The 27,684-nt window shown below is 55.9% G+C and overlaps 1 protein-coding gene across 5 annotated transcripts in view; it reads right to left on the bottom strand.

Annotated features, from left to right (window-relative positions):
• COL27A1 (collagen type XXVII alpha 1 chain) overlaps positions 1 to 27,684 on the bottom strand; it is a 156,318-nt gene that overhangs the window by 25,214 nt on the left and 103,420 nt on the right. For all 5 annotated transcript variants that reach the window (XR_002337368.1, XR_001306592.2, XM_021067868.1 and 2 more), the window contains 15 exons: positions 23,228 to 23,281; positions 22,387 to 22,431; positions 22,257 to 22,301; positions 21,920 to 21,973; positions 20,786 to 20,839; positions 19,916 to 19,969; positions 18,533 to 18,586; positions 16,672 to 16,725; positions 12,173 to 12,280; positions 7,243 to 7,296; positions 7,044 to 7,151; positions 5,548 to 5,601; positions 4,518 to 4,571; positions 620 to 676; positions 373 to 426 (listed from right to left, as the gene is read on the bottom strand). Coding sequence is in view for 3 of the 5 variants with exons in the window: in XM_021067868.1 (XP_020923527.1) it covers positions 373 to 426; positions 620 to 676; positions 4,518 to 4,571; positions 5,548 to 5,601; positions 7,044 to 7,151; positions 7,243 to 7,296; positions 12,173 to 12,280; positions 16,672 to 16,725; positions 18,533 to 18,586; positions 19,916 to 19,969; positions 20,786 to 20,839; positions 21,920 to 21,973; positions 22,257 to 22,301; positions 22,387 to 22,431; positions 23,228 to 23,281 (903 nt within the window). In the remaining 2 variants the exon portion in view is untranslated. The remainder of the gene's footprint in view (positions 1 to 372; positions 427 to 619; positions 677 to 4,517; positions 4,572 to 5,547; positions 5,602 to 7,043; positions 7,152 to 7,242; positions 7,297 to 12,172; positions 12,281 to 16,671; positions 16,726 to 18,532; positions 18,587 to 19,915; positions 19,970 to 20,785; positions 20,840 to 21,919; positions 21,974 to 22,256; positions 22,302 to 22,386; positions 22,432 to 23,227; positions 23,282 to 27,684) is intronic.

Below are 27,684 nucleotides of genomic sequence, written 5' to 3'. Positions count from 1 at the left end.
CTTCCTCATCAGCAAAATGGGTGAAATAATGACCCTGCCATCGAGGACGGAGGTGGGGCGGTGCAGAGCCTGGGGGACCCCGCTGCTCGTGCAGTGGCTTGTGCCCCCTGCTTCTGCCAGGAGAGCTGTTCTCTGCCCCTGATGGGGACAGTGGGGCTCTCGGACGGGAGGGGTCCCTCTCCCCCACCCATCCTCCTCCCCTTCAGGAAAGGTCTCAGACCCTTCCCCTTTCAGCCTGAATCACGCCCTGCGCCCTTTCCGAGGGGTTGATTCAGGGCTCAGGGCATGATTCAGGCTGCATGGAGCAGAGGCCAAGGATGCCCCCTTAGAACACTCCCAATGCCACCAGCAGGTAGGAGCTCTGATACTTACAGGGTATCCAGGGTCCCCTGGCTCCCCGCGGTCTCCTCGGTCACCCACAGGGCCCTAAATGGCAGGGACAACAATAAAATATGGGCCACTGGGTGCAGGACACAAGCCATGGGCCTCCTAGGCCACACGCTCTGTGGAACTTGCAGAAGCCACGCCCCTGCGCAGCCTCCCCCTCCTCACAGAGCAGGAGGCCAGGGCTCCACCTCGGCAGTGGTCCAGGGGCTGGACAGTGGCGGGGGGTGCTTACCCTATCTCCAGGTGGCCCGGGGGGCCCCTCGGCCTTGCCGTCTTCTCCCTGCTCTCCCTGTGGACACAAAACCCGCTTTAGGACAAACCTCCTGTTCTAAATTAAATTATGGGAATCCCAGACATTCCATCCTGAGGCCAAAATGTTCTTCAACAGAGATGAAGAACTTAGAGTTACAGAAAGACTGAGGCCAGGAGTTCCCGTGTGGCTCAGTGGGTTAAGAACTGGAATAGTATTCTAGAGGATGCAGGTTGATCCCTGGCCTCCCTCACTGGGTTAAGGATCCGGCATTGCCGAGAGCTGAGGCGTAGGTTGCAGATGCAGCTCAGACTTGGCGTGGCTGTGGCTGTGATGTAGGTGGGCAGCTGCAACTCCAGTTCGACCCCTAGCCTGAGACCTTCCATGTGCTATGGGTGCGGCCCTAAAAAGAAAAAGAAAGAGAGAGAAGAAAAGGAAAAGACTGAGGCCAGAGAGGAAAGCGGCAGAGGTGGGGACAAAGGTAGACTCCGGCATGGAACCAGGAGTTCGGAACACAGAGCAGTGCTCTTTAGTCCGAGTGGTGGGGACTGCATGACATGACGCAAAGGTCCCTGCCCAGTGCTCAGCAGGGAGTGATAATAAACCCAACAGTGGGCTGGTGTGGGTGCTGCCACGGCTGAACACAGGCACGCCCAGAAGCCTCCCAACAACCCTACAAAGCAGGGGATGTTACTCTCCCCATTTTGCAGATGAGGACACGGGGGCACAGAGAGATGCTGTGAGCTGCTCAGTCATTCAGCCCGCAATGAAAGAGTCCCTTTCCCCAACCCTTGCTGGGAGAAAGTGGGCCGCCCCATGAGATCTAGCTTTAGGATGAGCCTCCGATTCTTTTTTTTCTTTTTGCTTTTTAGAGCCATACCCACAGCCTATGGAAGTTCCCAGGCTAGGGGTTGAATGAGAGCAGCAACTGCCAGCCTAATGCCCCAGCAAAGAGGGATCTAAGTCGCCTCTACGACCTACACCACAGTTCATGGCAACGCTGGATCCTTAACCCACTGAGTGAGGCCAGGGATCGAACCCGTATCTTCATGGAGCCTAGTCGGGTTCGTTACCACTGAGCCATGATGGGAACTCCAGAGCCTCCTATTCTCCATGGGAGCCCCAGAGAAGACCCTGGGCTGGCCCAGGTGGCACTCAGCAGCCAATCAGCCCCAGGGTCTTGTTCATAAGACAGTTTCCTATCTGCCAAACAAGACTGTCATGCCTCGCAGTGCGGCTCCAAGGACCCAGGGAGGAAAGGCACGTTACTGCACAGAGTAGGGGTTCGTTAGAAACAGCTATTGTTGATAATAATAACAGCAGGGAGGACGTGCGGCACAGAGGTGGTCAGAGAGACTTGGGGAGGAGCAGGGCTTAGAGCTGAAGGTCCCTGGGCCATGGCAAGCCACCCTGGGTCCTGGGTCCTGGTCCAGCCGAAGGACAGGGGGCTGGACACCACATGCCAGCTACAAGGAAACTGTAAGCAGAACAACAAGTGGCAGAATGTACCAGCCCCAGGCAACTAGTGTCACCTCACGTAGGGGTGCATTCTGGGCAGGGAGCTCAAGCCGGGCACCTCCGAGCCCCCTTGCTGTCAGCGGGGATAGAAGGGGAGGCTGGAGAGATAGGAGAGAGGGGAGCCGTCCTGGGCGCTGGAGCCTGTCCCAGACCTGAAGCAATCCAGGGGGCTGGCGGCTGTGTGCCTTGGCCCAGGGCCTCTGTGGCTCCTGTGGGCAGAGACCAAAGGCAGGAGGGACTCGGCCCGAGGCCTAGAACCAGCTGTACCCGGGGCGGGGGGCCGAGGAGTGGGAATTCCCTCTCCTCTCCAATCACGCTCTATGGCTCTCGGTTTCCAGGGCTCCATCCTGCTGTAAAGGGAGACAGCCACACTGGGCGGGGGGGGGGGGGGGGGGGGCTCTTGGAGAGGGGGCAGTGTTAATCTAGTGTGTTCTATGTGGCAGGACCTTCAGGAGGTATGTTTCATACATTGTTTCGTGGAACCAATACAGCTCCCCCATGCTACTATGACCATGGGTCCCATTTCACAGATGGAGAAACTGAGGCCCAGGGAAGAAAGGAAACTAAGGCCCCACAAGAATCAAGGGGATGTCTAGGCCAAAAGCCAGCTCTAGAGATCTCCCTCTGTCCCCTTACATGTGGCTGTGGTTTGGGGATGCATCTTTTAGCACCAGGAAGTTGGTGGAGGCCTCCCATTCCCCACCTTTCTCCTTGTTCTCAGAGCCTCAGTCCATCTCACCAACCCCCGTGGCCACCAACTCGAGAGACAGACACGGGTCCCACAGGGAAGTTCCAAGCCGAACGGCAACTCGGCTCATCTAAGTGTCTATTTCTGGCTGGAAAAACAAGGCCTGGCATCAGCCAGAGTCTGAATCCTGGACCCAGCACACGCACACCCCCTACTGATCCTAAAGCATCGTAGAGACCCAGTTTCCCCACCTGTGAAGTCAGGGTGTCATGGATTTTGGTGAAATCCTGGGAAAGGAGCTTTGCTTCCGGGGTCTCCCCCGGGAACCTGCTCTATCCCCTCCCAGCTCCATCCAGCTGTGATTGGTTGGCTATTGACTCATATGACTTTAGTTTTGATCTCCTTAGGGTTTCACTCCACAGCCCCTAGCTCAGGGTTGAGAACATACTAAATAAATCGTAATAAATCCACACATACCTGTTGGTGAGCTGATGAATGACTGAATTCACAATAATAGCTTCTAAGTCAGAAAGGGCCTCTGGCTGACATCTCCACACTGTCCTGCTTAGCCTCGTGGGTACCTCGTGTGTGATGAAGTGCCCACCCACTTAACAGATGAGACAATCAAGGCTCAGGGAATCCTGGGGTTCTGTCCAAGGCCCCGGTAGCCTGAGGGCAGAGTTGGGGCTGGGGTCCAATTTTCAGCAGCCTCAAGGACTGCTTCTGGGGCTGGCACCCTCTTGTTCCAGGCTCCGCGTTAACCCTTCCTGCACCGGCCCGGGGCCGACTCTGAGGGCTGAGGAGGGACTCGGGGTCCTGAGCGACACTTTTTGCAGCTTCCTGTGGGATGTGTCAGAGCCTGCGGCCAGCTCTGATTGCTGATCTGTTCTTCTGCAAGCGGGAGGAAAGGGCCAAGCCAGGCCAGGGTGATTCAGCCAGCAGTGGGATGTAGTTAGTGGGGAGCTGACTCGGCAAAAGAAAGGCGAGCTGGGGAGCAGGGGGTGGGCAGGAGAGGAGGCGGTCCAGCTGAGCCTCCAGGGGAAGAGGGAGGAAAAGAAGGCGGGCCTCCGAGCCACCAACGAAGCTTGGCATTGCCTTGGCACGTGACCCTCAGACCCCAGCCCGCCAAGTTCCCACCTGCATAGTGGCAGGACGCAGTGATCAGCAAGCTTCCTTCTACCAACTCCTGTCTTCTATTGAGTCGGGGGCCAAGGTGTGGGAAACGGACACGCCTGCCCTCTGCTTGGGCCATTCCTTCCTTCCTGGCTTTGAAATGCTGTGCTTGTCACTCTACATGCTAAGCCCCGCCCGGATCTCTCTGGGTAACCTAATTAGGAGCGAGGCTTCGCTGCCCACATTCACATAGGTGACAACAAGGCCTCATTACATGACTGCTGTCCATTTTCCCTGCTCGACTGGAAACCCCCAGGAGGCAGGACAATGTCCATTTCCGTTCCGAGACGACACCCAATACACCTGTGTTGAGTGTAGATCTAATGGGCTCCTGCCTGCCTGGCAAGGTCAGGCTAACACTGGCCTCCGGCTGGCCAAGGTGTGAGCAGGGGTGAGCCTGCCATGAACTTCCCATGCTTGTCCAGCCACAGTGGTCCAGGGGCTCGCTCCTGCCAGCCCCGGATATGAGAAAGCAGCTGCCACCCAGAAGCGGAAACCCACCTTTTCGCCCTTTGGTCCAGGGGGTCCGAGGGGTCCCATGATGCCCTTGTGACCCTGCAGGAGGTGAGAGCATGGGGAGTGAGGAGTTGGGAGGCACAAGTGATGAAGGACACAGACTCAGAGATGGAGATGCTCTGGCTGTGCAATGGGGTCCTGGCTCTGTACCAACTCGCTGTGTGACTCTGAGCAGACCCTGTGCTTCGCTGGACCCTGGCCTCCCAAATGTGCCGTGTAGCCCCAGACACACCTCCGAGGGCTGTGTCCGCTTGGATGGTCGAAGTCTCTGCTCACACCAACTTGGAGCAGACCTGGGACCAGATGTCAGATCTCAGGAGAACCAGCTGTGTCCCACAGGGGCAGGGGCAGGGGCAGGGGCAAAATGCCTGAGGCCCGAGAGCCGTGGCTCCCAGCAGCCTCTCTCCAGTTCCCGAACCCGCTGCCCTCTCCCTCTTCTGTGCTCCTCGAGCTCCCCTCCTCTCCCTCCCTGCTGTATCTCTTTTAGACACTGGATCCCACTTTCAAACTTAACGAGCTGGCAGAATGGCACAGACATTCTTTGGCCTCCCCCAGCCTCAGTTTCCCTTCCTGAGCAAGCTCCGTGGCTCTCTGAGGCCTGGTCTCCCAGATGTGTAACTTGGGTTTGGCTTAGCTGCCTCTCCTCTAAAGGGGCGCCAGGGGGCTGCCAATTTGGATGCAAAAAGGGATAAGACCCTCCCCTTCCACAGAGCGCAGCTGTGAAGCTCAGACACCAGGCATGCGTGGCTCCCACCACGGGAAGGAAGGACGGGGCGAAGGGCCGGGGATGGGGGGGGTCTCTCCATCCACCCCACCCCTGCCCAGCCCACTGGCTGTCCTCAAGCCCACCCTGGTCTCTGGGCCCCGGGGGCTCCCTGGGGCGAGGGAGACCATGGATCTTCAGTGGCCCGAGGGCTGGCCCTCAGCTGGGAGGAGGTGGGGACAGTGGCCCAGGCAGACCTGAGTCCAGGCCTGCAGGGCAGAGTTCCAGGAGGGGGAGGGGAGATTTCCTTACATCGTAACCAGCCAGTCCTGGTTCTCCTTGGGCCCCCATCCGTCCTGGAGCACCCTACAGGAGGAGAAGATGCACGTTGGCTCTCACCGTGGGAACGCGGGCACCGTCCCTCCCTCAGGCTCCAGCCCAGTTCAGCCCAGGAGCCTGGCACGTCTACTCTGCCCAGCACCCAGGCTGGGGAGTGAGATGGACAGCAAGCGGCATCTGTCCCCATCTCTCCAGAGCACTCCCCCACCCCAGCCCGTCCTCCTTCCAGCTCCAGTGGTTCACATGAGCCAACTGCTAAAGTTCCCCCCATTTTGTGAGCCCACTATGAAAGCGAACCATGTTATAAATTCAATTATATGAACTTACAGTTACATCAATGATATTAAAAACGAAGATAATTAATACTCAAAACTCATCCCTTCCTAATTATTTTGCTACATTTCACTATTACCTATGCTTACAAGGTTATTTCTGCTACTGAATCAACGTGGCGGAAATACAGCCCTCAAGAGCCAGGACCCACAGGGGACTGGTCCAGGACCCCACAAGGATGCGGAACCCATGGACACCAGACCAGACAGTGGAGCTCTCCTGCGCAGCCCCTCCCAGTGACATCACGTTGGCAGCTTGAAATCAGCCACCGCGGGAGCATTTGCACCATGAAATATTGCAAATGCCACAGACCATCAAAGCTGTTGATCTGCACATAAGGGCAGCTCAGAGACACTGCATCACCCTCACCCGCCTCCTCCCTCGCTTCCTCTTGGGGTCCTCCTCCCCCATGCAGCAATCAAACCCCGTCAGGGGCCCTTCCTTGAGGGCAGGTCAGCAGTAGGCTGGGGCCACCCTCAGAGTCATCCAGGCATCTGCAGCAGCTTCCCCCCGATCGTCATGAATCTATTTCTAACAGGAAAACTCCTTTTTGTTGTTGTCGTTGTTTTTGGTTTTTTTGCTTTTTAGGACTTCACCTGCAGCACATGGAGGTTCCCAGGCTAGGGGTCCAATCAGGGCTGCAGCTGCTGACCTACACCACAGCCACAGCAATGCAGGATCTGAGCCACGTCTGCGACCCACACCACAGCTCCCGGCAACGCCGGATCCTTAACCCACTGAGTGAGGCCTGGGATCGACCCCGAAACCTCATGGTGCCTAGTCGGATTTGTTTCTGCCGCGCTACGACGGGAACTCCAAAACTCCTTGTTCAGTAACAGCACTGGAAGGGTTTGGTCCAACCTCTATACCCCAAGAGCAGGCTTCCTAATCAGGGTTTATAAAGGCTCTCAGAAGACCCACAGACCACTCCCAATTGCTAGAAATACTGTGTTGCATGTGCTTTTCCAGGGAGAGGGGCTGGGGCGTCTATGGGAAGGGCTTCATCATACAGAAGGGGCTGAGGTGATGCACACAGGTGTAGAGCAGAGAGGTGAGGTGGGCAATACTTTCCTCTCTGCCCTTGGCCCCTCTGCTCCATGCCTGACCTCCACCCCACCCACCCAGAGAGTTCTCACCGTTGGTCCCAGGCTGCCCCGGGACCCTTTGGGGCCTGGGGTGCCAGGGGGTCCGGGGTCTCCAGGGACGCCCATCTCACCCAGCTGTCCTTGGTAGCCCTTGGCACCCTGCAGTGGAGGAGAGACAGGCTGTCACCGGGCCCCCCGCAGATGGGGGCAGGGACATGGCAGATCAGGGCAGGGGGAGGGAGGATCCTACCTTGGCTCCCGTCCGGCCCTTCTCGCCTTGCTTCCCTGGTTTTCCTTCAGGACCCTGAAAGGGAAAGGAGGGAAAGAGAGAGAAGGATGAGAGAAGAGGGAGGCAGATCCACGGAGCACTGGAGCGCTCGCTCGGCAGGCAGACCACCTGGGTTCAAACTGATTCTGCACTGGGTGACCTTGAACATGACCTAGCTTCCTGTGATCTTTGCAAAGTGGGGGCGGGGGTCGTGTCTGCCTCACAGAGCTGAGGATTCAACCTGGTGATGCAGTAGCATCCTTGTGAGGTGCTTGGCCCATTGTATGTGCTCGATAAGTCGCTGTTGTCATGGTTACTGCCGGTGCCCAGGCTGTCTCAGTGGGAGCAGCTGTCTGCCCTGAGCCAGGCGCTGTGCCACCCTCCCAGCCACCCCGATCCTTAGAACGGATTCAGAACCCCTCCTGGAGATGGGAACAGCCTAAGTTCCCAAAGGTGAAGCCACTGGCCCAGGTCCTGCTGGGCCAGGGCAGAGCCCTGCTTCAACTGCAGATCTGTCTGATTCCAAGTCCAGGGCGCCTCCTGATGAAAGGCGACAGGAGGAGTTTCCTAGGTCTTCCCTCATCTCTGGGATGCTGTGTGTCCCTTTTTTTTTTTTTTTTGTCTTTTTGCTATTTCTTTGGGCTGCTCCCGCGGCATATGGAGGTTCCCAGGCTAGGGGTCTAATCGGAGCTGTTGACGCCAGCCTACGCCAGAGCCACAGCAACGCGGGATCTGAGCCGCGTCTGCGACCTACACCACAGCTCATGGCAATGCCGGATCGTTAACCCACTGAGCAAGGGCAGGGACCGAACCCGAAACCTCATGGTTCCTAGTCGGATTCGTTAAACACTGCGCCACGACGGGAACTCCAATGCGTGTCCCTTCTGACAATCCCTGAGGCCATGTCCCACAGCCGGGGCCCCTTCCCTCAGGGGTTGAGGCTGGAGGGGCTCCCCAGAGTGGCCCTTTGTGCCAGGAAGGTCAGCTGCTCTTTACTCTCCAGCTGGGGTACCCAGGCCAAGCCTTCTGAGAGGCCACTCTGTCCCCCTCCCCCACAGGCACCCCAAAAATCTGCTCTCCCCTGGGGAGGGGGGTGCATTTGGCTTTGTCTACACAGTTGTCAGGGAAACTCTGTTCACTGGGGGTGAGTGAGTGTATGTAAGTGTGTGTGTGTGAGTGTAAGAGATGAGAGAGCAAGAATGAGAGAAGAGAGTCCTGACCCTGGGCTACGTACGCTGGGCTGGGATGTAGGTTGTAGGATAGATGGTGTTTCTGACTTGGAAAGGACACCCAGACTGCCTGCACAGGACAGTGTCCTCAAGGCCTAAACCTAAAAGTGAGCTGGGAAAAATATCTATGTTTTTGGTAAGCACTGAAGTGATGGTTTGATTTCATTCCTTGGCTTCATCAACAGAGGCATATGCTGTAGCATTAGGGAGGTGAGGGTCTCCTTATGGACTAGGCATTGCATGCTAAGAGGAAGCACTGACTATGATGAAGGAAGGGCAGGAAGAGCAGCAGCCCTGGAAGGACCTGGTACTTGAATCCTCACGTGACCCTGGACAAGTCCCTTGCATTCTCTGTGCCTCAGTTGACCCAACACTAATATGAAGGTCTTGAACTAGGCTTGCACTGTCCAATATGGTGGTTCCAAGCCACACATGGCTGCTGAGCATTTCAAATGTGGCTACTGTGATTGAGGAAACTGGAATTTTTTTTCTTTCTTTTTTTTTTTTTTTTTTTTTTTTTTGGTCTTTTTCCAGGCATACGGAGGTTCCCAGGCTAGGGGTCTAATCGGAGCTGTAGCTGCCAGCCTATGCCAGAGTCACAGCAACGAGGGATCCAAGCTGTGTTTATGACCTACACCACAGCTTATAGCAATGCCGGATCCTTAACCCACTGAGTAAGGCCAGGGATCGAACCCACCGCTTCATGGTTCCAAGTTGGATTCATTAACCACTGAGCCATGGCGGGAACTCCGGAAACTGGATTTTTAATCAATCAATTAACTTAAAATTAAATTTAAAAAAATGGTAATTCAGTGATTGGAAAACAACATTTTTGGAACAACTTGGGATAAAAGTACATTTGCGAGCAACTTGGGATAGGACTGTATATTTTCCGAAATCTAAAATTTCAAGTATTTCCAATGAAAGTTTAGGATCTAAATTGAGATGTGCTTTAAGTGTAAATTACACACATGGTTTCAAAGACTTAGTACCAAAAAAGTACAAAAGGCAAAATATCTGATTAATGATTTTTTATGTTGGTTACATGTTGATACGTTAGTATGTTGGATGTACTGTGTTAAAAATATTAATAAAATGAATTTCACCTGTTTCTTTTTTTTCTTTTTTCCTTTTGGTCTTTTTGCCTTTTAAGGGCCGCACTTGTGGCATATGGAGGTTCCCAGGCCAGGGTTCCCATCGGAGCTATAGCCGCCAGCCTACACCACAGCCACAGCAACTGGGGATCCGAGCTGCCTCTGTGACCTACAGCACAGCTCACAGCAATGCTGGATCCTCAACCCACTAAGCGAGGCCAGGGATCAAACCTGCAGCCTCATGGATGCTAGTCGGGTTCGCCAACCGCTGAGCCACGATGGGAACTCCTCACCTATTTCTTTTCATGTTTTAAAAATGTAACTATGACAAACTTTTTTTTCCCTTTCTTTTTATAGCCACCTGCAATACAGGGAAGTTCTTGGGCTAGGGGTCAAACTGGAGGTGCCGTACCAGCTCCAAGCCACATCTGTGACCTACACTGCAGCTTGTAGCAATGCCAGATCCTTAGCCCGTTGAGTGAAGCCAGGGATTGAACCCACATCCTTACGGACACTATGTTGGGTTCTCAACCCACTGAGCCACAATGGGAATTTAAGAGAAACTTTTATATTACACACGCAGCTCATAGTCTGTTTCTACCAGAGAGCATTGGCCTTGACAAGCTCAAGGCCTTTTGCCTGTCCAGTAATTAAATACTAACAATCGTCATGGTTTCAGTCATGGGCCAGGCACTGTGTCCACTCTCGGTATCACATGTCATCCAACTCTGGCCACAGGGCTGGGAGGAAGGGATTATTCCATCCCGTGTTAGAGCTCAAGAGACAAAGCCCCTGTCTCAGGTCACCCAGTTAGTAATGGAGTCTTACTTTCTGGGACACCCCTGTCCTAGGCTGGTTCTGTTTGGGCAACGGTGAATCATGATTTACAGGGGCTGGAGGAATGTGCCAGCAGACTGAGGTGATTGCAGTGGCTGATCCCTTGTCAGAGGAGAAGTGAGTCAGTGACAAAGAATTCAGTACAGAGCCAGGGAGTCTCCCGCAGGACAGGGCAGCCGGCCGGCCACTTGTTCTGACAGGCCCTCTCCAGCTGGGAACATCCCTGTGGTGTGGGAAATCCTGAGTAAGGGCTGGGGCATCCAGGGAGCCTGCGGGGCCAGAATGAAGACATTTGCTGGGCCCCGTCCATATAGATGTATTTCTGGAAAGGCCCTGATGGCTCATAAAATTCTATTTTTAAATACTCCAATGTTTCCAGGCCACAGAGTGGGAGATTCTTGTCCCGCAGCCCGGATGCTAAAGACACTCAAATACAAGCCTCGCATCACCTGCATCACCTGACACACGCTCAGTCTGGCCATTCCGTGAACCGCTTTCCAGTTCCAGTACGTGAGAATTGACAGCAATGGAAAAATACGGACATTAACGCTGCTGCCACCGACACCATCCCCATCACCACTGCCACCGTCACGCCACTGCCACTGACATCTCCATCTCCACCATCAGTAGCACCACCGCCACCATCAGCATCCCTGCTACCATCACCACTACTTCCCCCATCATCAACAGCACCACCATCACCACCGCACTAACCACCACCATCACCGTCACTGCTACTGTCACCACTACTACCATCCCCATTATCATCAGCACCACCACACAAACACCACCACCGCCACCACCACACAAACACCACCACCACCACCACCATCTCTACTACCACCATCAGCACCACCATCCCCATCATCACCATCCCCACCACCATCACCGCCACACTGAACCACCACCACCATCACTGCCATCACCATCATCACTACCGCCACCCCCATTATCATCGGCACCACCATCATCACTACCACCATCTCTACCACCACCACCACCATCAGCACCACCAGTACCAACACCATCACCAACACCACCATGTTCCACTCATTTCCTCCTCCAACTTCATAAAGACAACCTTTTATATTTCTGGTGCCTCTTAAGATGTTCTTTCCTATCCAAAGTTTCATCCACTCTTTAGATGAAAAAAAAAACCAAGGCTCAGAGAGAGGCAGTGATGTGCCCCAAGTCACACCGTCAGCGGGTGCTTGAGCCAGAACCCAGCCTTTGGGACTGTAGTCCGGGCTATTTCTGCCACACGTGCTGCCCATGCCATCGTCATGATACTCAAAATTTTCATCACCTAGAACTTTGGGACTCAAAGTGATTTCAGCACGCAGTCTTCCAAATCCATCATCCTACCAAGGGTGTGACCCAGGGAGGGCACGGGCAAGTGGAAGGTCACAGGTAAGTTACTGATGGAGAGTGGGGCCTCTCCTGCTAAGTGTGGCTGAATGCGGGGGGTGGGCAAAGTGAGCTCAGCAGGGGCCAGGTTTGTGTAGGGCGCGCCGCCAGACCAAGGAGAGTGATTGTTATTGCTGTGGGCACTCAGGAGCCAGGGGGATGCGGAGACGGGGAGGGACGTGATCAGAGTGCTTCTCTGGGAAACTGTCAGGTGAAGGAAGGATCACAGCACAGGACACTCAGGTGACCGCCGTCAAAAGACCTCCCACCCAACTGCCTGCACAGGCGTGAGTGTTATTCACACCCAGGAGCCCCAAGCACTGGCACACAGCCGTGCACACTCACCTGGACGCCAGTGATGCCAGGGGGGCCAGGGGGGCCGTCCTCGCCCTTCAGTCCCTCCTGGCCCTTCTCGCCATGTTCACCATCAGGCCCGGGGTCACCCCTGTCCCCCTGGGTTGGAAAGGCATTGGGGGAGGGGGGAGACAGAGAGAATAAATTAGTCACCAATCAGAGGCGCCAAGTCTCAGGGCTCCATTTGGATGTCCAAAGCCGACCAGTCCCTGGATTCCCCCGATGGCTCTGCCACAAGGCTCAGGCTGGCACAGAGAACACGCAGGATGGGACAGTTTCAAGTGTCCACGTCCGCGCTGTGGGGGGGAGCTGCTTCGAGGACCCTGACCACGCCCACCCCACAGAGTCCGCAGCAAAGGGGCAGGCTGGGGAACTGGGGTGACTTCTTCCCAACACTGCAGACGCATTGGGAGGAGGAGAGACTTGAGACGCTGAAAGAAAGTTTGATAAAGGAAAAAAATTCACCCAATTCTGCCTCCTGGAACAAACTCTTTCCATGTTTCTGAGTTGCATTTTCAAGCCTTGCTTACACAAAACAGTTTACAATCATAAGTAAAAGGTAATAGCTGCAATGGCTACATACCAGGTTCAGAGCAGTGAAACAACTGTGCCAAAGCGATGAAGTTAGTAAATTCAGCTTTAAAGCAGAATCCAATTGAATCGCATGTTTCCGTCTTTTTTTTTTTTTTTTTTTTTTTAATGTCTCACTCTATTTACTGCAGTACGCGCTCCACTGCTGTCTACTCTGCGCGGCTCTCATTCCCGCTGGCAGCAGAGCGCTTCCTCCATTGAAGGGATGGCAGGAGAGTGTGTACATAGCACTTGCTGTGCTCAGGCTCCATTCCGGCCAGCTAGGCTGTGCCAGGATGGGGCACGGGCTCTTGCCCGTGTTGGCAGAGCAGGTGCGAGGGATGCAGCCTGGGCAGTGGGTGCTAAGGAACAGGGCAGCACCAGTTAGAAGGCCACCTCCCCCGGGACCTGTGGCCAGGCTGCAGGTGGCTGAGCTGTCACTGTCCCAGAGAGGCTCCCAGGGAGAGGGTATGAAGTCATGGATAAGAGGAAGGGGCGGGCGGGGGAGCAGGCATGGAGAAGCAGAGTGTCTTGGCCAGTTGGGTTTTCTGGCACCAGGCTTAACGAGGGACGCCGACAAACTGGTGTGTGTACAGGAGAAAAAGCAGGATGCACAGGGCACGGGGCCGGCACCTGGGAACCGGACGGCTGAGAACACACCCCTTGGGCCTGTCTTGCGGGGGCCCGAGCTTGGGGTGCAGGAGGCTGGGGTACAGGTCTGCTAGGGCAGTTTCCAGCTCCAGTCCGGAAGGACTTCCCAATAAGAGGGGTCCCGAGATGACACAGATGGGGGAGGGCAGCTCCAAGCTGAGGCGCCAGCTCATGCAGAGCAGATCTGGGCACCAGGAAAGCACGGACAGGTGGGCTTCTGAGGTCACTTCCCCCTGACATTCTTGGCTTCCGGGCCCAGCCTGGCATGGAGACAGGGCTGGCCCTGATGGCCCTCCTGCAGACTCTCTTGGCTCTAGGATTGCCCTTCCAGCCTGCCATCCTGGCCACCTTCTCTCCCAGTTCTCAGAGGCAGGCAGCCTGTTCCAGGTGGCTGGGCTGGTTTTCAGTGAGGGACCCCAGTCTGGGCCCTGCAAGGGCGCCGGCTCCAGGGACTCTCCAGACCCCACCTGCCCCCCAGCCTGGGGTCCCGCACAGCTGTGGTGGCGTCCTGGTCGATCCCATGCAAAATGGGCTCTGAGGGAAGGCCTGCGGCATCCCTGAACCCAGGACATCTGCCAGTGCTCAGAGGGGCCTTACAAAGTTGCCCAGCTCAACCCTCGCTATTTACAGATGGGGAAACTGAGGCCCAGAGAGAAGCAGAGATGTCCCAACACTGCCTGTGAGTCTGCGGCAGAGTTTGGGGAGACGCTGGGGTCTGGTTCCTTCTAATTCCAAGGTTCTCTGCTCAGGGGACCGTACCTCGCTCACCCCTGGTTTCAAATCTTGCAGCCACCTCTCATTAGTTGCATGACCTGGGCAAGTTTCCTCATTGGCAAAACAAGCACCAAAGGGTTACTACAGGAGGTTGAAAGAGATAATCCATGTAAACAGCTTAGCATAGCTTCTGGTGCACGAGGGCTGGATAAAGCTTAGCTATTCCTAAGAGCCCCCGCCTCCGTTGCCACCATCAGTGGGCTCTCCGCAAACTCAAAAGAGAGAATCAGCATAAACTGTAAAGTGCTGTGCACCAAGAGGTTGTTTTCACCATGAAGGTGATTCTTGGACAAATATCATCATGGAAACAGATTCTCTCTCAGATGCCTGCGAGGACCCAGGAGGACGCCGTACGTCTGCGCGATCACTTTGACCCAAGGTCTAGGGTAGTGAAAGAGGAAGCAGCCAGGACCAAGGAGCCAAGGACAGGTGAGCAGGAAAGAATGGGTGAGGCACCCGAGCCCAGAAGACCCCCCCCACCCCCTCAGCAAAGATTCCAAGAAGAAGAAACGTGGCTGCTCCGAAGTGGAGGGGCCCACACGCTGTGTCTCAGTTTCCTCCCCTGTCAAGTAGGGAAGGTAATGAATCGGGCACAGAGGGATGCTGGCAGGGTTAAGGGGGTTAACTCGTGGAACACTCTAAAGGCAGGTGACACCAGCATGATGAGGGCACAAAGCATTTTAGCTAGAGGCTTCGTCAGCATCATCACCACTCAAGCAGGCACTTGGCAAAGGGTGTGGCGAGCCATCAAGTGCTCCGGGGCTCCTGAGCCAGTACTGGTTATACTCTCAGATGCAGCAGGGCTGGAGGGGAGAGGGGGTAGACAGATAGCTGACGAGGGATGCTCTTGACCTTGCCAGCCAGGGGCCTGTTACCAAGGCATCCTGGGAAAGCAGGACCTCCAGGGGATGGAGGTCTGGGGATGGAGTAATGGATGCCCAGAAAAGAGGGGTGCTTATCTGAGGTCACATGGAGGGTGACAAAAGGAATCCTGGGATGTGGCACTTAGGATTCTGGGCTGGGGGAAACCCACCTAATGGTCTAGGCCTAGGCCAGGGCTGGAGGCCAAGGACAGGTCTGGGCTAGAGGTGTGGCTGGTAAGTCAGAGAGCAATGCCCACCTGCCCTGGGTTCAGGGGAGCCCTGGTGTCTCCCTCAGGCCCCAGCATCTGTGGCTGACAGATGAATTTATGGAATGTGGCAGGGCTGAGAGAGGCCCATGTACACAGATGCCAGAGAGCCCTGGGTTTGCATTTTGCATTTTCCACTCACAGTCATAGACTCTGGGTGAATAGACATCAGCCTGAGCCTCAGTTTTTTCACCTTTAGAATGGGTGCATAGTGCAGAGAGGTAGCCAAGACTTGGGTCCTGGCTGTACCAGTAACTAGCAATGTATCCTTTTTTTTTCTTTGTCTTTTTGGCCGCACCCATGGCATATGGAGGTTCCCAGGCTAGGGGTCCAATCGGAGCTGTAGTCGCCAGTCTACGCCAGAGCCACAGCTACACAGGATCTGAGCTGCGTCTGCAACCTACACCACAGCTCACGGCAACCCCAGATCTTTGACCCACTGAGCGAGGCCAGGGATTGAACCTGTATCCTCATGGATACTAGGCAGATTCATTTCCGCTGAGCCATGACAGGAACTCCTAGCAGTGTGTCCTTGGACAAGTTGCTTAACCTCTCTGAGGCTCAGGCTGCTCAGCCAAAGACAGAATTTACCCCCCAGCGTTGATGGAGGTGATACATACAAAGGGCTCAGCATAGCACCTGATACCTCTGTGACTAGTCCTCTGCAAATAGTGGCTCATGGGTCATGGGTAGTCATCACTATTCAGAGCTTTTAGGATGTTTGGAAGATAATAGATAGCAAAGCTGCTGGCTCTGGGCCTGGCACAGAGCAGGGGTTCAGGTACCTCCCTGGGCCAATAGAAACTGCAGTTTCAAGAAGGGCAGCAGCAGGAGTTCCCGTCATGGCGCTGTGGTTTAACAAATCCGACTAGGAACCATGAGGTTGTGGGTTTGGTCCCTGGCCTTGCTCAGTGGGTTAAGGAACCGGCGTTGCCCGGAGCTGTGGTGTGGGTCGCAGACATGGCTTGGATCCCATGTTGCTGTGGCTCTGGCGTAGGCCGGCAACTACAGCTCTGATTGGACCCCTAGCCTGGGAACCTCCATATGCCGCGGAAGCGGCCCTAGAAAAAGGCAAAATGACAAAAACAAACAAACAAACAAAAAAACGGGCAGCAGCAGCAAGGAGTGGAAGGGAGGGAGGGTCCCTGGTCCTGCCTGAGCTGGGTAGGGGGTGGATGCTGGGCAGGACTCACCCTCACCCGACCTGCTCCCCTTGGGAGCCAGAGGTCTGATCTCAGAGCTGATGGGAATGTGATGCTACTGGGGAGACACTTAGGTCTTAGATGGAAGGACAGTAGGGGCAGAGGTAGAAGGCAGTTCTAGAACATTCCCTTCTCCTGAGGCTCTGCACCAGAAGGACACTTACCTTCAGTCCATCAGGTCCTGCAGGGCCACTGTCACCCTCGAGGCCTGGCTCTCCCTGGAAAGGGCAGCGGGAAGAATGAGGAGGCATTACTGGGGAGCGGGCCCTGGCATGCTTTTATTTCCTCCCCTCCCTGGGGCAAGACTCCAACCCCTGATCTCCAGGTAGTAGGGTCCTGGAATGCCTGGCATAGCTAGTAAACAGTGGAGCAGACCCCTAAGGCCCAGCCTGTTCAGTCCGCAGGGTGGGCTGGGGTAGGGGCTACACGAGTTAGAAAGTGCTGGTAACTGAGCCGTGCTGGACGGGTGGCTTGCAATGGGGAGGGGGTGCAGCCTAGGGGTTGAGAAAAGCTTCGATATCAGATAGACCTTGATGGGTGCACTGGGCTTCCCCCTCACTGGTGGTGTGGCCACAAGCAAACTCCTTAGCCCCCATGGGTGTCTATTTCCTCATCTGAAAATGGGGCTACACTTCCTTTAAGAGTTCCTCTGAAACGTAGTATAAGCATCTAGTAATATACTCCACTAGATGTATTATTCCCAGAATCAGAGGGAGCCCTCGTAGAAGGCCTTCGTGGAATCCCATTTCTCACATGAGGAAAGTGAGGCCATCTCTCCAACATTCTTGCCAGCAAATCTGGGAATGATACCATGGTCCTGAATCCCCATCTGACCTTCAACAGGTTCCCTGCTTGCCTTTCTAGCTCCAGAGGTGCCCCTGGATGCCTCAGTTCTGTAAATGGCTATCAGATTAAGTCCGTGTCTGTCTCTGCTTTTTCATAGTCAGTATCTGAGCTGGAAAGAGCCTCAGAAGTCATCAGATGCAGGGATGGCAAAGACATGACAGGTGTGTATTTCATCCTGCTTGTACCCATGGCAGACATCACTAATTGATCTACGAGAATGTGGCTCCACAAAGGCAAGGCCTTCTATTACTCACTGCTGGGAAGTACCTGGCACAGAGTGGGTGTCAAGTGAGTGCCCATCATTCTCTTTCCCAATATCCCAGATGGAGCCTCAGGATCTTTCTTAACACAGCACTCTAAGAAACTGTACTGCTCAACCCTCGTGGACAATGAGACTACCATCTCAAGGCTTCAAGCGCCACGCTCATCCTCTCTTGCCCTGTGGCCTTCTGCTCTCATTCTTTGTCTTAGCTCAATTTGCAGAACCTCTGTTAACTTTGGGCAGGGGGTGCATGAGGCTTTGGAAAAAGGGAAAGATGAGAAGTTGGATTGGAGGCCTGACGCCTCCACGAACAGAGGCCCCCACACTAACCCCTCCTCATTCCTGGACCTCACCTTTCCTGTCAATGAGGTGCTAGAGGATGCCTGCTCTGTATCCGTCACTGCACCCCACAGTCCATATTCAGGCAGGGACCTGGTAAACCAGGCACAGAGTGCAGAGAGGTAGATAGAGAAGCATCGCAAAACCTCTCAGAGGAAGCCAAGCCCTGTGGGTTTCTTTTGGTAAAGGGAAGGATAACCTTCCATGGAACAGTTTTCAGGATGATAACAGGTGTTTTTCCATAGAAGCACTCCGAGGTCTAATAAGTTTGGAGACTCTGGATTAATACCCCTCCCAACTCCCAATTTCTTGGTTGCAGGTCTTCTCAGTGCCTTGAAAACACTATTACTAATGTGTAAAAGGGAACACTGAGCATGAAGACTCTCAAACATTTTGACCACAGAATGCTTTTCTCTGAGGAGCACCTCTGCATTGTGGAAAGGCTGAACTGCCGAGGGAGCAGAGGTTCAAGGTCTGTTTCTGCAGCTGAGGAAACTAAGGCTCAGGGAGGCCAAGTAAAGCCCTTCCCTCCACCCAGGGGGATGCTTTCCAGGGAGAGTGAATTTGCTTCGACTTACCCGCTGCCCAATGAGGCCCTGCTCTCCAGGGGTGCCCAGAGGCCCAAGGTCACCCTAGGAGAAGCCAAACACAAGTCCATGGGGATGGGGTAGGACCAGCCCTGGCCCTTACCCCACCTTCTTGTTCTGGCAAGTTCTGATTTGGGGGAAGTAAGGGGGTGGAGCCAGGGAAGCTCTTTCTTTCCTGGGACCAAAGAGACTGTAAACTGCCAGCCAGAGCCCCCTGTTCCCAGTGGGTCCTGGGAATGCCAGAACCACCACCCCGCCCCCACCCCAGCTCAGACTTATGTAGTGCTGCTCTAAGTGCCTTTTTTCCTGTCTTTTTCTAGGGCCGCACCCGCGGCATATGGAGGTTCCCAGGCTAGGGGTCTAATCGGAGCTATAGCTGCTGGCCTACACCACAGCCACAGCAACGCATGATCCAAGCCACGTCTGCAACCTACACCACAGCTCACGGCAATGCTTAACCCACTGAGCAAGGATCCTTAACCCACTGAGCAAGGCCAGGGATCAAACCTTCAACGTCATGGTTCCTAGTCAGATTCATTTCCTCTGCACCACAATGGGAACTCCATCTTTCTTTCTTTCATCTCTTTAAGTTGGAGCCACAGCTGCTGGCCTACACTACAGCCACAGCAACGCAGGATCCGAGCCACATCTGCGACCTATGCCACCGCTCACAGCCATGCCGGATCCTTAACCCACTGAGTGAGGCCAGGGATTGAACCCACATCCTCATGGATACTAGTCGGGTTTGTTACCGCTGAGCCACAACGGGAACTCCCCAGAAGGGTCTTCCTTATGTGGGGACTGCCAAGCTATACTCTCTCCCTGCTGGTTTCTGGAGGAGGCTGAGCTCTGAGCCCCCAGCCCCCTGCCCAACCAGAACCATCCCATTTCTATCTGTTTTACATGTGGGATGGTTTCCTGCATCATTTGATCAAAGGATCCTGGAACTAAGTCAAGCCTGACAGTCCCAGGTCTCGGGGGCTGCACAGAGGGCAGATTCTCTTCCACCAGCAGAGCGGGGAGGGGGCTCTCCTCAGAGCCCAGCGATCAATGGGCGCCTGTTTCCCAGCAGGTAATGAGGGGCACCTGCACTGAAATGCAGATGGTATCTCAGGAGGCCAGGAGGGACGGCTGCCCCAGCGTGGGGCAGGTGCCAGAGAAAACACTGCCAGGCAGGGGGACCGAGGCGGGGGCTCCGGGCAGGCCGGGCCATCCGCTGTGGCCACGGCCAGGCCATGCTCCCCAGCCAGAAGTACAGAGACCCCATTATCCTAGGCACAAGAAAGGCCCGTTTCTCTTCCGAGGAGAGGACACGGCCGCCAGCTGGGAGCTGGTTTCAACAGGCCATTTTTCTTTTCTTTCATCCCGCCTTACCTTCATCCCAGCTTCCCCAGGAAGGCCTGGCTCTCCCACTGCACCTGGTGGCCCCTGCAAGAAAATGCCATTGGTTCCTTCTAGAGCAGTGGCTGGCCCCTGGTTGTAAGGGAGGAGGTAACTGAGACAGGCTCAGAGGGGGCAAGGAACGTGCCCGAGGTCACACAGCATGAGAGACACAGAGCTGAGTGCAGGCTGTAGCCTCCTGGGAGCTTGGAGCTGGGACTAGGCAGAGGCGGGTGGTTGGGCCCAAGCTGCCCGGCCGCAGGGCTACCCAGAGGCTGCTGGAGCCCTCTCCCTCCCTGGGAGTGTGGTTTACCGCATTAGGAGCCTGTTGGCAAGCATGGGGAGGAAAATTTCATGATTCACATAACACCAGGGGAGGAAGCCAGCGGATGCTGCATTCAGGGCTGAGGGATTCCCGCCCTTCTCCCTGCAGCCAGGCCAGGATGACAAGAGCGGGAGGGATCCTGAGTTATCACCCTGGCATGGCCACGGCCAACTGCATCAACCCTGGGGCTCTGTTTTCTCCTCTAGAGGAGGTGTCTGAGGCCCCTTCCAAGCCCCTTGCTGCATGACCTTCAGAGGACTGCAGCTAAACCTCTGTGTCGGGGTGAAGTCCCAGCAGGGTGGGGGCAGGGGGCCTTGCTGCCTTCCGTGGTGCCGAAAAGTCGGTGGGCACCCCTGCATCCCACCCGCTGCCCCTGGGCCTGGGGGCCCAGCCCCTTACCCTATGGCCTCGTGGTGGTTCCACCCTCTCTGCCAGGGCGTCTCCCCAGCAGTCCCTGAAGCACACAGGACAGGGACCCCTGAGGACGAGAGTCGGGAGGGGCTGATACCAAGGGATGAAGAAGGGTCCTCAGCACTCACCTGGGGTCCCATCTCTCCTGGGGGGCCAATTGGCCCCTGGGGTCCCTGAGGGCCCTGGAAGATAGACAGACATACAGACTGTTGGGAGAAGCCAGCCTGGACCCTCTTTGGGTCCGAGGCTTGATAATGCCATCTGGAGGGGTGGGTGAGGGAGAGGACCCTTAGCACCTGGGACTCCGCAGCCCACGGCCCCACCCTTGCAGCTCCCTTCTCACCCTGGGTCCAGAGCATCCCCACCAGTCCGTCCACACCCACACCCTCCCCTAGTCACCTACAAAGACCCAGTGTGGACTCCCCAGCTCAGCAGCCTTCCAGCTCTCGAGCCTTTGCTCGCTCTGTTCCCTCTACCTGGAATGAATGCCCTTCCACCCGCCCATGGTCAATCTGTTGTTCAAAAAGGCATCTGCTTGGGCTTCAAGAGGTGGGGCTGAGGCTGTGACCTGGGGGGGCCCTCCATCCTCCACCCCCACCCCTCCCAGGACTCCTCCTCTTGAGCCCCGAGGCTGTGCTCTCCTCTCTATCACCCTCCACAGGCTCCTCACGGGGCTCCCTGACGTGTGGGCTGTGCCCCCAAACCCAGCCTTCCAGGAAGATCTTCTGAAGGGTCACCCCTGTTTCCAACCCCTCAATGGCCCCCTGTTGCCTTTGGGATAAAGAGCAAACTCTGCCCATGGCCTTGGGTGACAGGCCCCCGCGACCTCCTCCTGCCTTCGCTGATGTCCGGCTCACGCCACCCCGGCCACGCTGAACTCCGTAGTTCCCAGTCAGCGTGTTTCTTCTCATCCTGTCCTTCAGAGACCTGAAGTTTCCCCCCTTTTCACCATGCTAAGCACCCCCTATACATTGTCTCATGTCATCCTCACAGCAAGATGGCAAAGTGGGGACAATTATGTCCATCTCACTGGCAAGAAAACTGAGGTCGAAAGGCAAGGGAGCTTAGAATCAACCCGGAGCTCTTGACCAGCCCAGCCAGTGCTATCTCCCCAACCTGTCCCATCAGGATGGCAGAGCCCCAGGACTGTCCCTCTCCAACCCCTCTCCTTATATGACCCCAGGACGCACACCCCCAGGCCCAGCTGAGACCAGCCCGCCAGGGGCCAAGATGCAAAGAACAGCCAGGAAAAGGGCACTTACCGGTTCTCCTGGGAGGCCCTTGGTGCCTGGGGGGCCAGAGGGACCTGGGATGCCCTGCAGGGACAAACAGAGGTGACCTGAGCCCCTCCAAGGCCTTCTCCACCCTGCCTGTCCCCTGGGTCTCAGTCAAGCTGTCATAGCGAATGAGGGTCCCACCCCCGCCCTCTGCGGTGTGGTGGATGGGCAGACTGAGTCTCCGAGGAAGAGGCATGCTGGAAGGCCTTCCAGGCAGGTGTGGGCAACTAGAACCTTCAGGGTTTCCACAAATGGAGGAGAACTTGGTTAAAGAGGCTATTTTGTCCCCACGAAGAGAATGGCACAAACCAGCGCTACTTACAGGAAAGCCTCGTGCGCCCCAGTGCCCTCGCTCACCAGCCGCGCCCTGGAAGCACATTTGGGGTTCGTTAGAAGCACGTATCACAAAGCTGGGAGTGGGGAGAGGGGCTGGCAGCCTCGGCCTGACGTACCTGCTGCCCGGGCTGGCCGGGTCTGCCCTGTGGTCCTGGAGGGCCCTGTGGGGAAGCAAAGCACGGGAAGGTGGGAGAGGGTGACAGGGAAGCCCCTTCCCGAAGAAGAGACTCCCACTCTGCCAGAGATGCAAGGAGTCATGGGGTCACGGCACCCACCCCTCCCCAGTGCACAGATGGGAAAACTCAGGCCAACCAGGAGTGGTTCACCTTAGTCCCCAAGGGCTCTGGGTCAAAAACCAAGGACCCCTGATGGGGTAGGAGCAGTCTTGGCTCTCAGGGGTCCTGAGGAGCTGGGGGTCAAGGCCATGCTCAGTTCCTCCTCACGCTCATTCTAGCTTATGTCTCTCTTGCTCACCAGCTTTTTTCTGTTTTCCCCCCAGGGCCGCACCCGCGGCATATGGAAGTTCCCAGGCTATGGGTCGAATGGTTTGAATTGGAGCTGCAGCTGCTGGCCCAGGCCACAGCCAGAGCAATACGGAATCTGAGCCACATCTTTGATCTACACTGCAGCTCACAGCAAGGCCAGAGACCGACCCCGCATCCTCATGGATACTAGTCGGGTTTGTAACCAACTGAGTCACAACGGGACCTCCCATCGCGCACACGCGCTCTTTCTCTCTGTCTGCCAGTTTATTCTCCCTTCCCTGCCCCCAGGCTGGGGGCTTGCCAGCACCAGGAAGAGTGGCCAGATGAGCTCTCAGAAGCCTGCCCGGCAGCCTCTCCGGGACTCCCTGCTGTCCCCAGGGGCCTGTTACTTAAGGAGGCTGCGAGCCTTGGTTCCCGGCTTCCTGACCCAGCGTGGAAGGCAAGAGGAAGGGTCAGCCATGGGGGTCGGTACCTTCAGGCCCCTGGACCCCTGCTCCCCAGTTGGTCCGTCTGGTCCTCGGGGTCCCTGGAATAGGAAAAAGGGACTAGCACAGTGGACAGTAGGGGTCTCCCTTGGGCTGGGAACCAGGAAGGTGGGGCTGCCCAGAGCCTTGGGGCTTTCCCTGTACAAGTGGGGACTCCCTCCACCTCCCACTTGCTGCGCACTCCCGCCCTCATGTGGGTCACCAAGTGCAATGCCTGCTGACATGGCTCTGCAGAGGGCTTGGCACAGGTGGACTCCGCTAGAGGCCCTACCGTTCTGGGGCTGGTGGTGCATTGAAACCCCTTTTAAAGAAAACTTAGGGGATCAGCCAGCCAACCCATTTCACAGATGCGGAAACTAAGGAAGAAGCCAAGATACATGTGACCAAATCCCCACAGCCCGGTCTTCAGACTGCTGTCACCTGTCCTTCCCAGAGTACACATAGGGCAGAACCAGTTTGTGGGCCCCAGGCCTGGGGGAAACTGATGGAAACTGACCTGGGGAGGGTCTCAAGTGGCCAACAGTGCAAGCTAATCTGGCCCAGCCCTCATGAGGAGGGGGCAGGATCTGACCCCTGAGACAGGATTCTTGGTCTTTGGGAGCTGGGAGGCCCCCAGGGCAGACAGACTCTCCCCTTCCCTCCATTGCACAGACGGGAACACTGAGGCCCTGCAGGGGAAGTGACTTGTCCAAGATCCTTTTAGCATATTAGCAGCTGGTATTCCCTCCAGGGCTCCCCTCTGTGGGGCCGCCCATGGGGACATGGATGGGATGGGGTGCCCTGGGGTCCCCCACGGAGAACAGTGGAATGCTTGTTCTGCAGGGGGGCCAGGGAGGCCGCGTTGGGGAGACAAAGACGATTCTGTGAAGGAGGCTGGACCATCCCAGCCTGGGAGCGTGGGGACCAGTCACAGAAGGGGACAGGGAAATGACTGGGGGGGAGGGCATGAGGGATGAGAAAACAGCGGAGAAATCATTTAACTATTTAACAAGGAAATTCTTTCTTTCTTTCTCTTCTTTCTTTCTTCTCTTTCTTTCTTTCTTTCTTTCTTTCTTTCTTTCTTTCTTTCTTTCTTTCTTTCTTTCTTTCTTTCTTCCTTCCTTCCTTCCTTCCTTCCTTTCTTCCTTCCTTCCTTCCTTCCTTTTTCTTTCTTCTTTTTCAAATTTGAAATTTTCAATTAATAATTGAACCGGAAACAGCGTCAATTCCTCTTATCGGCTGCCCCAGGCTCCCGATGCTTCGACTTCATGCCGCAGCCTTAAATACTGCCTCACTCAAGGAAGACACCTGGCCCTAGAGGGTCTGGTTCTAGGCACAGGGCTGCTCAGGAAATGCTGTGTCTCGGGGAGAACGAGGGACTGCCCTTGCTGCACCTCCATTAGCCCATCTCTGAAATGGGAATGAGAAGTCTCCCCCTCCAGGCAGGAGAGAACGCACCTGGCAAGGACTCAGTGCTCAGAATGCCTGCTTCTGCCAGGAGCCTGCAGGCACCCGGGGCCGAGGCACAGAGCGATGGCGTGGCACATCTGGATTCAGCCCCTGCCTTAGAATAGCTGCTATCCCGCTGGGAATTGTCATGGGTTCAAGACCAGGTTTCATCTGAGAGCATGGAGGCAAGTCCTGATTTTGCGGCTGGCTTGCTGTGACCCCAGGAAAGCCCCTTCCTCTCTCTAGGCCTCAGTAACAGGTGGACACTATCAGACCCCTGATTCATGGACAAGGCCCTGGTGGAGAGGGGGGAAGCCTGGGGTGGAGGGCACCCCAGGTCATGAGAGCCGGGACAGAGGCTGAGCTGATGGTGGGCGTCTGGGCCCTCCTGAGAGATGGCTTCTGGCCCTGGCCTCTGTCTCTACCTGAGGCATAAAGCTTCCCGGGAAGGGACAGCTCTGGGATTGGAGTGGAGGGCTTGGCCTGAATCACACAGCACCTTGTTTTTCCTGGAAATCAATGCCTTTCTGGGAGAGAGCTTAGGAGAGCTATAGTCATAGTAAAAACATCATCAACAGCAGCAGCAATAATCATGAAAGCTATTCTCCTCATTTTACAAATAAGGAAAGAGCCTATGGTTGCTCTGCTCGTATGTGGAGAAGCCAGAATTTGAATCCAAGTCAGCCAGATGCCGGTTTTTTTTTTTCTACCACTACCTGTCATTTATCAGCATGGGAGTGAGCTCCCCATCACAGGGAGTATGCAGGTCAGGGCCAGGGGGGCAGGATGCTGGAGAAGACAAGGTCTAAAATTCCTCTTACCTGGGAGACTCTGTGATCCCCTGGGAGCACCAGAAAGCTTGGGGAGAAGCTGGGGGTGGAGGTGGGGGGCGGAAATAGGACCCACCTTTCCTGCCTGTCTAGAGGAAGGAGAGGGAAAGCGGCCCCAGCAGGGAGAAGCAAGAGGGCAGCGCACACCCTACCCCTTGTTCTGGCCACTCTGCAGCTAGTCCTGTGCCCTGTGGGTGTCCCAGTCCTGCCCCCTCCTTCTGCAAAGGAACACAGGGCAGCCCGCCCCGCTGGAGGCAGGTCTGAGTTTCTGTCAGAGCCACAAGTCTGTTCTTTGGTAGCCACGCCCCGGGAAGATGTTTGCAGTCACAGCTGGGGCTGCCTCCCAGCCAGGCTGGGCTTTGGGCTTGGCAGGGAGGAGCCCCAGGGGATAGAAAATCCAGCCAATCACAGCTCTTGTGAAAAAAGGGATGGAGAGGGCGTGAACGCACGGGCCCAGCGCTTGCAGCCACTGCCCTTCCAGGTGCCTAGCATTCAAGGAGTTGGTGAAGGGATTTAATCCCTGCAGCCATCCAAAGAGGACGGTTCCGTTGCTGATCCATTTTACAGGGGAAAAGCTGGAGCCTCGGAGAGGTCAGGGTGGAGGAGCTGGGAGCTGAGACCAGGGCTGCTGAGCTCTAAGCCCCACTCACAGCAGCAGAGTTCGGGGTCAGGCACTTGGGTCCCAGAGTCCTCATGACTCCCTCGAAGTGGGATTTGGAGGGAGACAGCAGCGTTTCTGAGGTAAGAGGGCTTTCAACTTCGTCTACTCCAACATCCTGCCCTGCCTCTGCCCTGCACACCCCCTATGACAGGGAGCTCACTCCCACACTGATAAACACTGACAGGTAATCATAGAAAAAATTGTGCATTTGGCTGACTTGGGTTGAAATTCTGGCTCCTTATAACTTTCTCCTAAGGCTAAACAATGAGCCTTACAGAGGTTAAGAAACTGGCCTAAGGTCCGACAACTGGTAACTAGAAAGGCAGAGATTTGCCCCGATACCTGTGTGACTCCAGAACCCCCTGTCTTTGCGGCCAAGGGACTCAAACCCTGATCAGTAGCTCTACCAAGAGTTGCGGGTCTGTGGCCTCATCCAGCCCGGGCCTTGACTCCTGAATGCCTGTTATTCCCCGGGAAGCGGGGCTGGGGGTTGGGGGAGGGAATAGGGCTGGGGGGAATGGGTGTAGGGGAATGGGGCTGGGGGGAATGGGTGTAGGAGACCTCCAGGCTCATTTCCCAGAGCACATATGGGGAAGCTGAGGCCCGGAGAGCAGCAAGGCCTTGCTATGGTCACAGGACAAGCCAGGAGCTGCACAGGGGGCCTGGCCAGAACTGAGCTCTTTCCCAGGCTCAGTGTGTGCCTCTCCAGCCCACCCCTACCCCCGGACCCTCGGTCACCCCTTCTGGGAAGTGGCCAAAGGTGGCTTGTCAGGCAGGGGACCCAGGGGGCAGATCCCGCAGGTTCTGCATTCCTCCCAAACCCAGCCAGGGGAGCGGCTCGTGTTCCCAAAGCTCCCCTTCCAGCCTCGAGACTTTGATGTGGTTGGGAGCCTGGGTTTCCTCAAGCGGGAGATACATTCTTCAAGCCACAGCGGGGAAGGGTAGTAAGAGCCCAGCGAGTTAATGGAGGCCTGAGCCTCTGCATCTGGCAGGTTTGGGAGTCGGGGGCAGGGCCTGGGCCAACACGGCTCCCCCTCCAGCTAACCTGGCTTCCTGGGGCAGGAGGGGACATGCAGAGGGTCAAGGTGGACCCCGGCTGCCAATGGACTGTGGCCACTCGCAGAGCCCAAGACATGGCCCTGGGAGGGGCCCTGCCGGGCCAGAGGAATGCCTCTGAATCTCTCCTCTCCCAGGCCAACTGCTCAGACCATCTGGTTCAGGGGAAATTTTTAAACTACTTGAAATTCAGCCAAGAAGAGACTCATCATCTCAGAGCCCCTGTATGAGCTTGAGGATCAGGCCTGGGCTGCCTGCTCTACTTCTGCCATCTCGCTTCCTTTCCACAAGGCTGCACGACCTGGCACCCGGACATCCGCTGGGCCACAGGAAACCACTTCATCAGCCTTCTCTGCCTTCAGTATGAAAAAGAGTCAGATTCCCTGGGGTGAAATCACACTTCTGCCGCCTTAGCTGTGCAACCTGAGGCAGGTGACTTAACCTCTCTGTGCCTTACTTTCCTGGTCTG

Source organism: Sus scrofa, chromosome 1 (assembly GCF_000003025.6).
Source record: "Sus scrofa isolate TJ Tabasco breed Duroc chromosome 1, Sscrofa11.1, whole genome shotgun sequence".
Classification (NCBI taxonomy): Eukaryota; Metazoa; Chordata; class Mammalia; order Artiodactyla; family Suidae; genus Sus; species Sus scrofa.
Note: the sequence above shows the minus strand (reverse complement) of the source record. Positions and strands in the feature narration are given on the sequence as shown.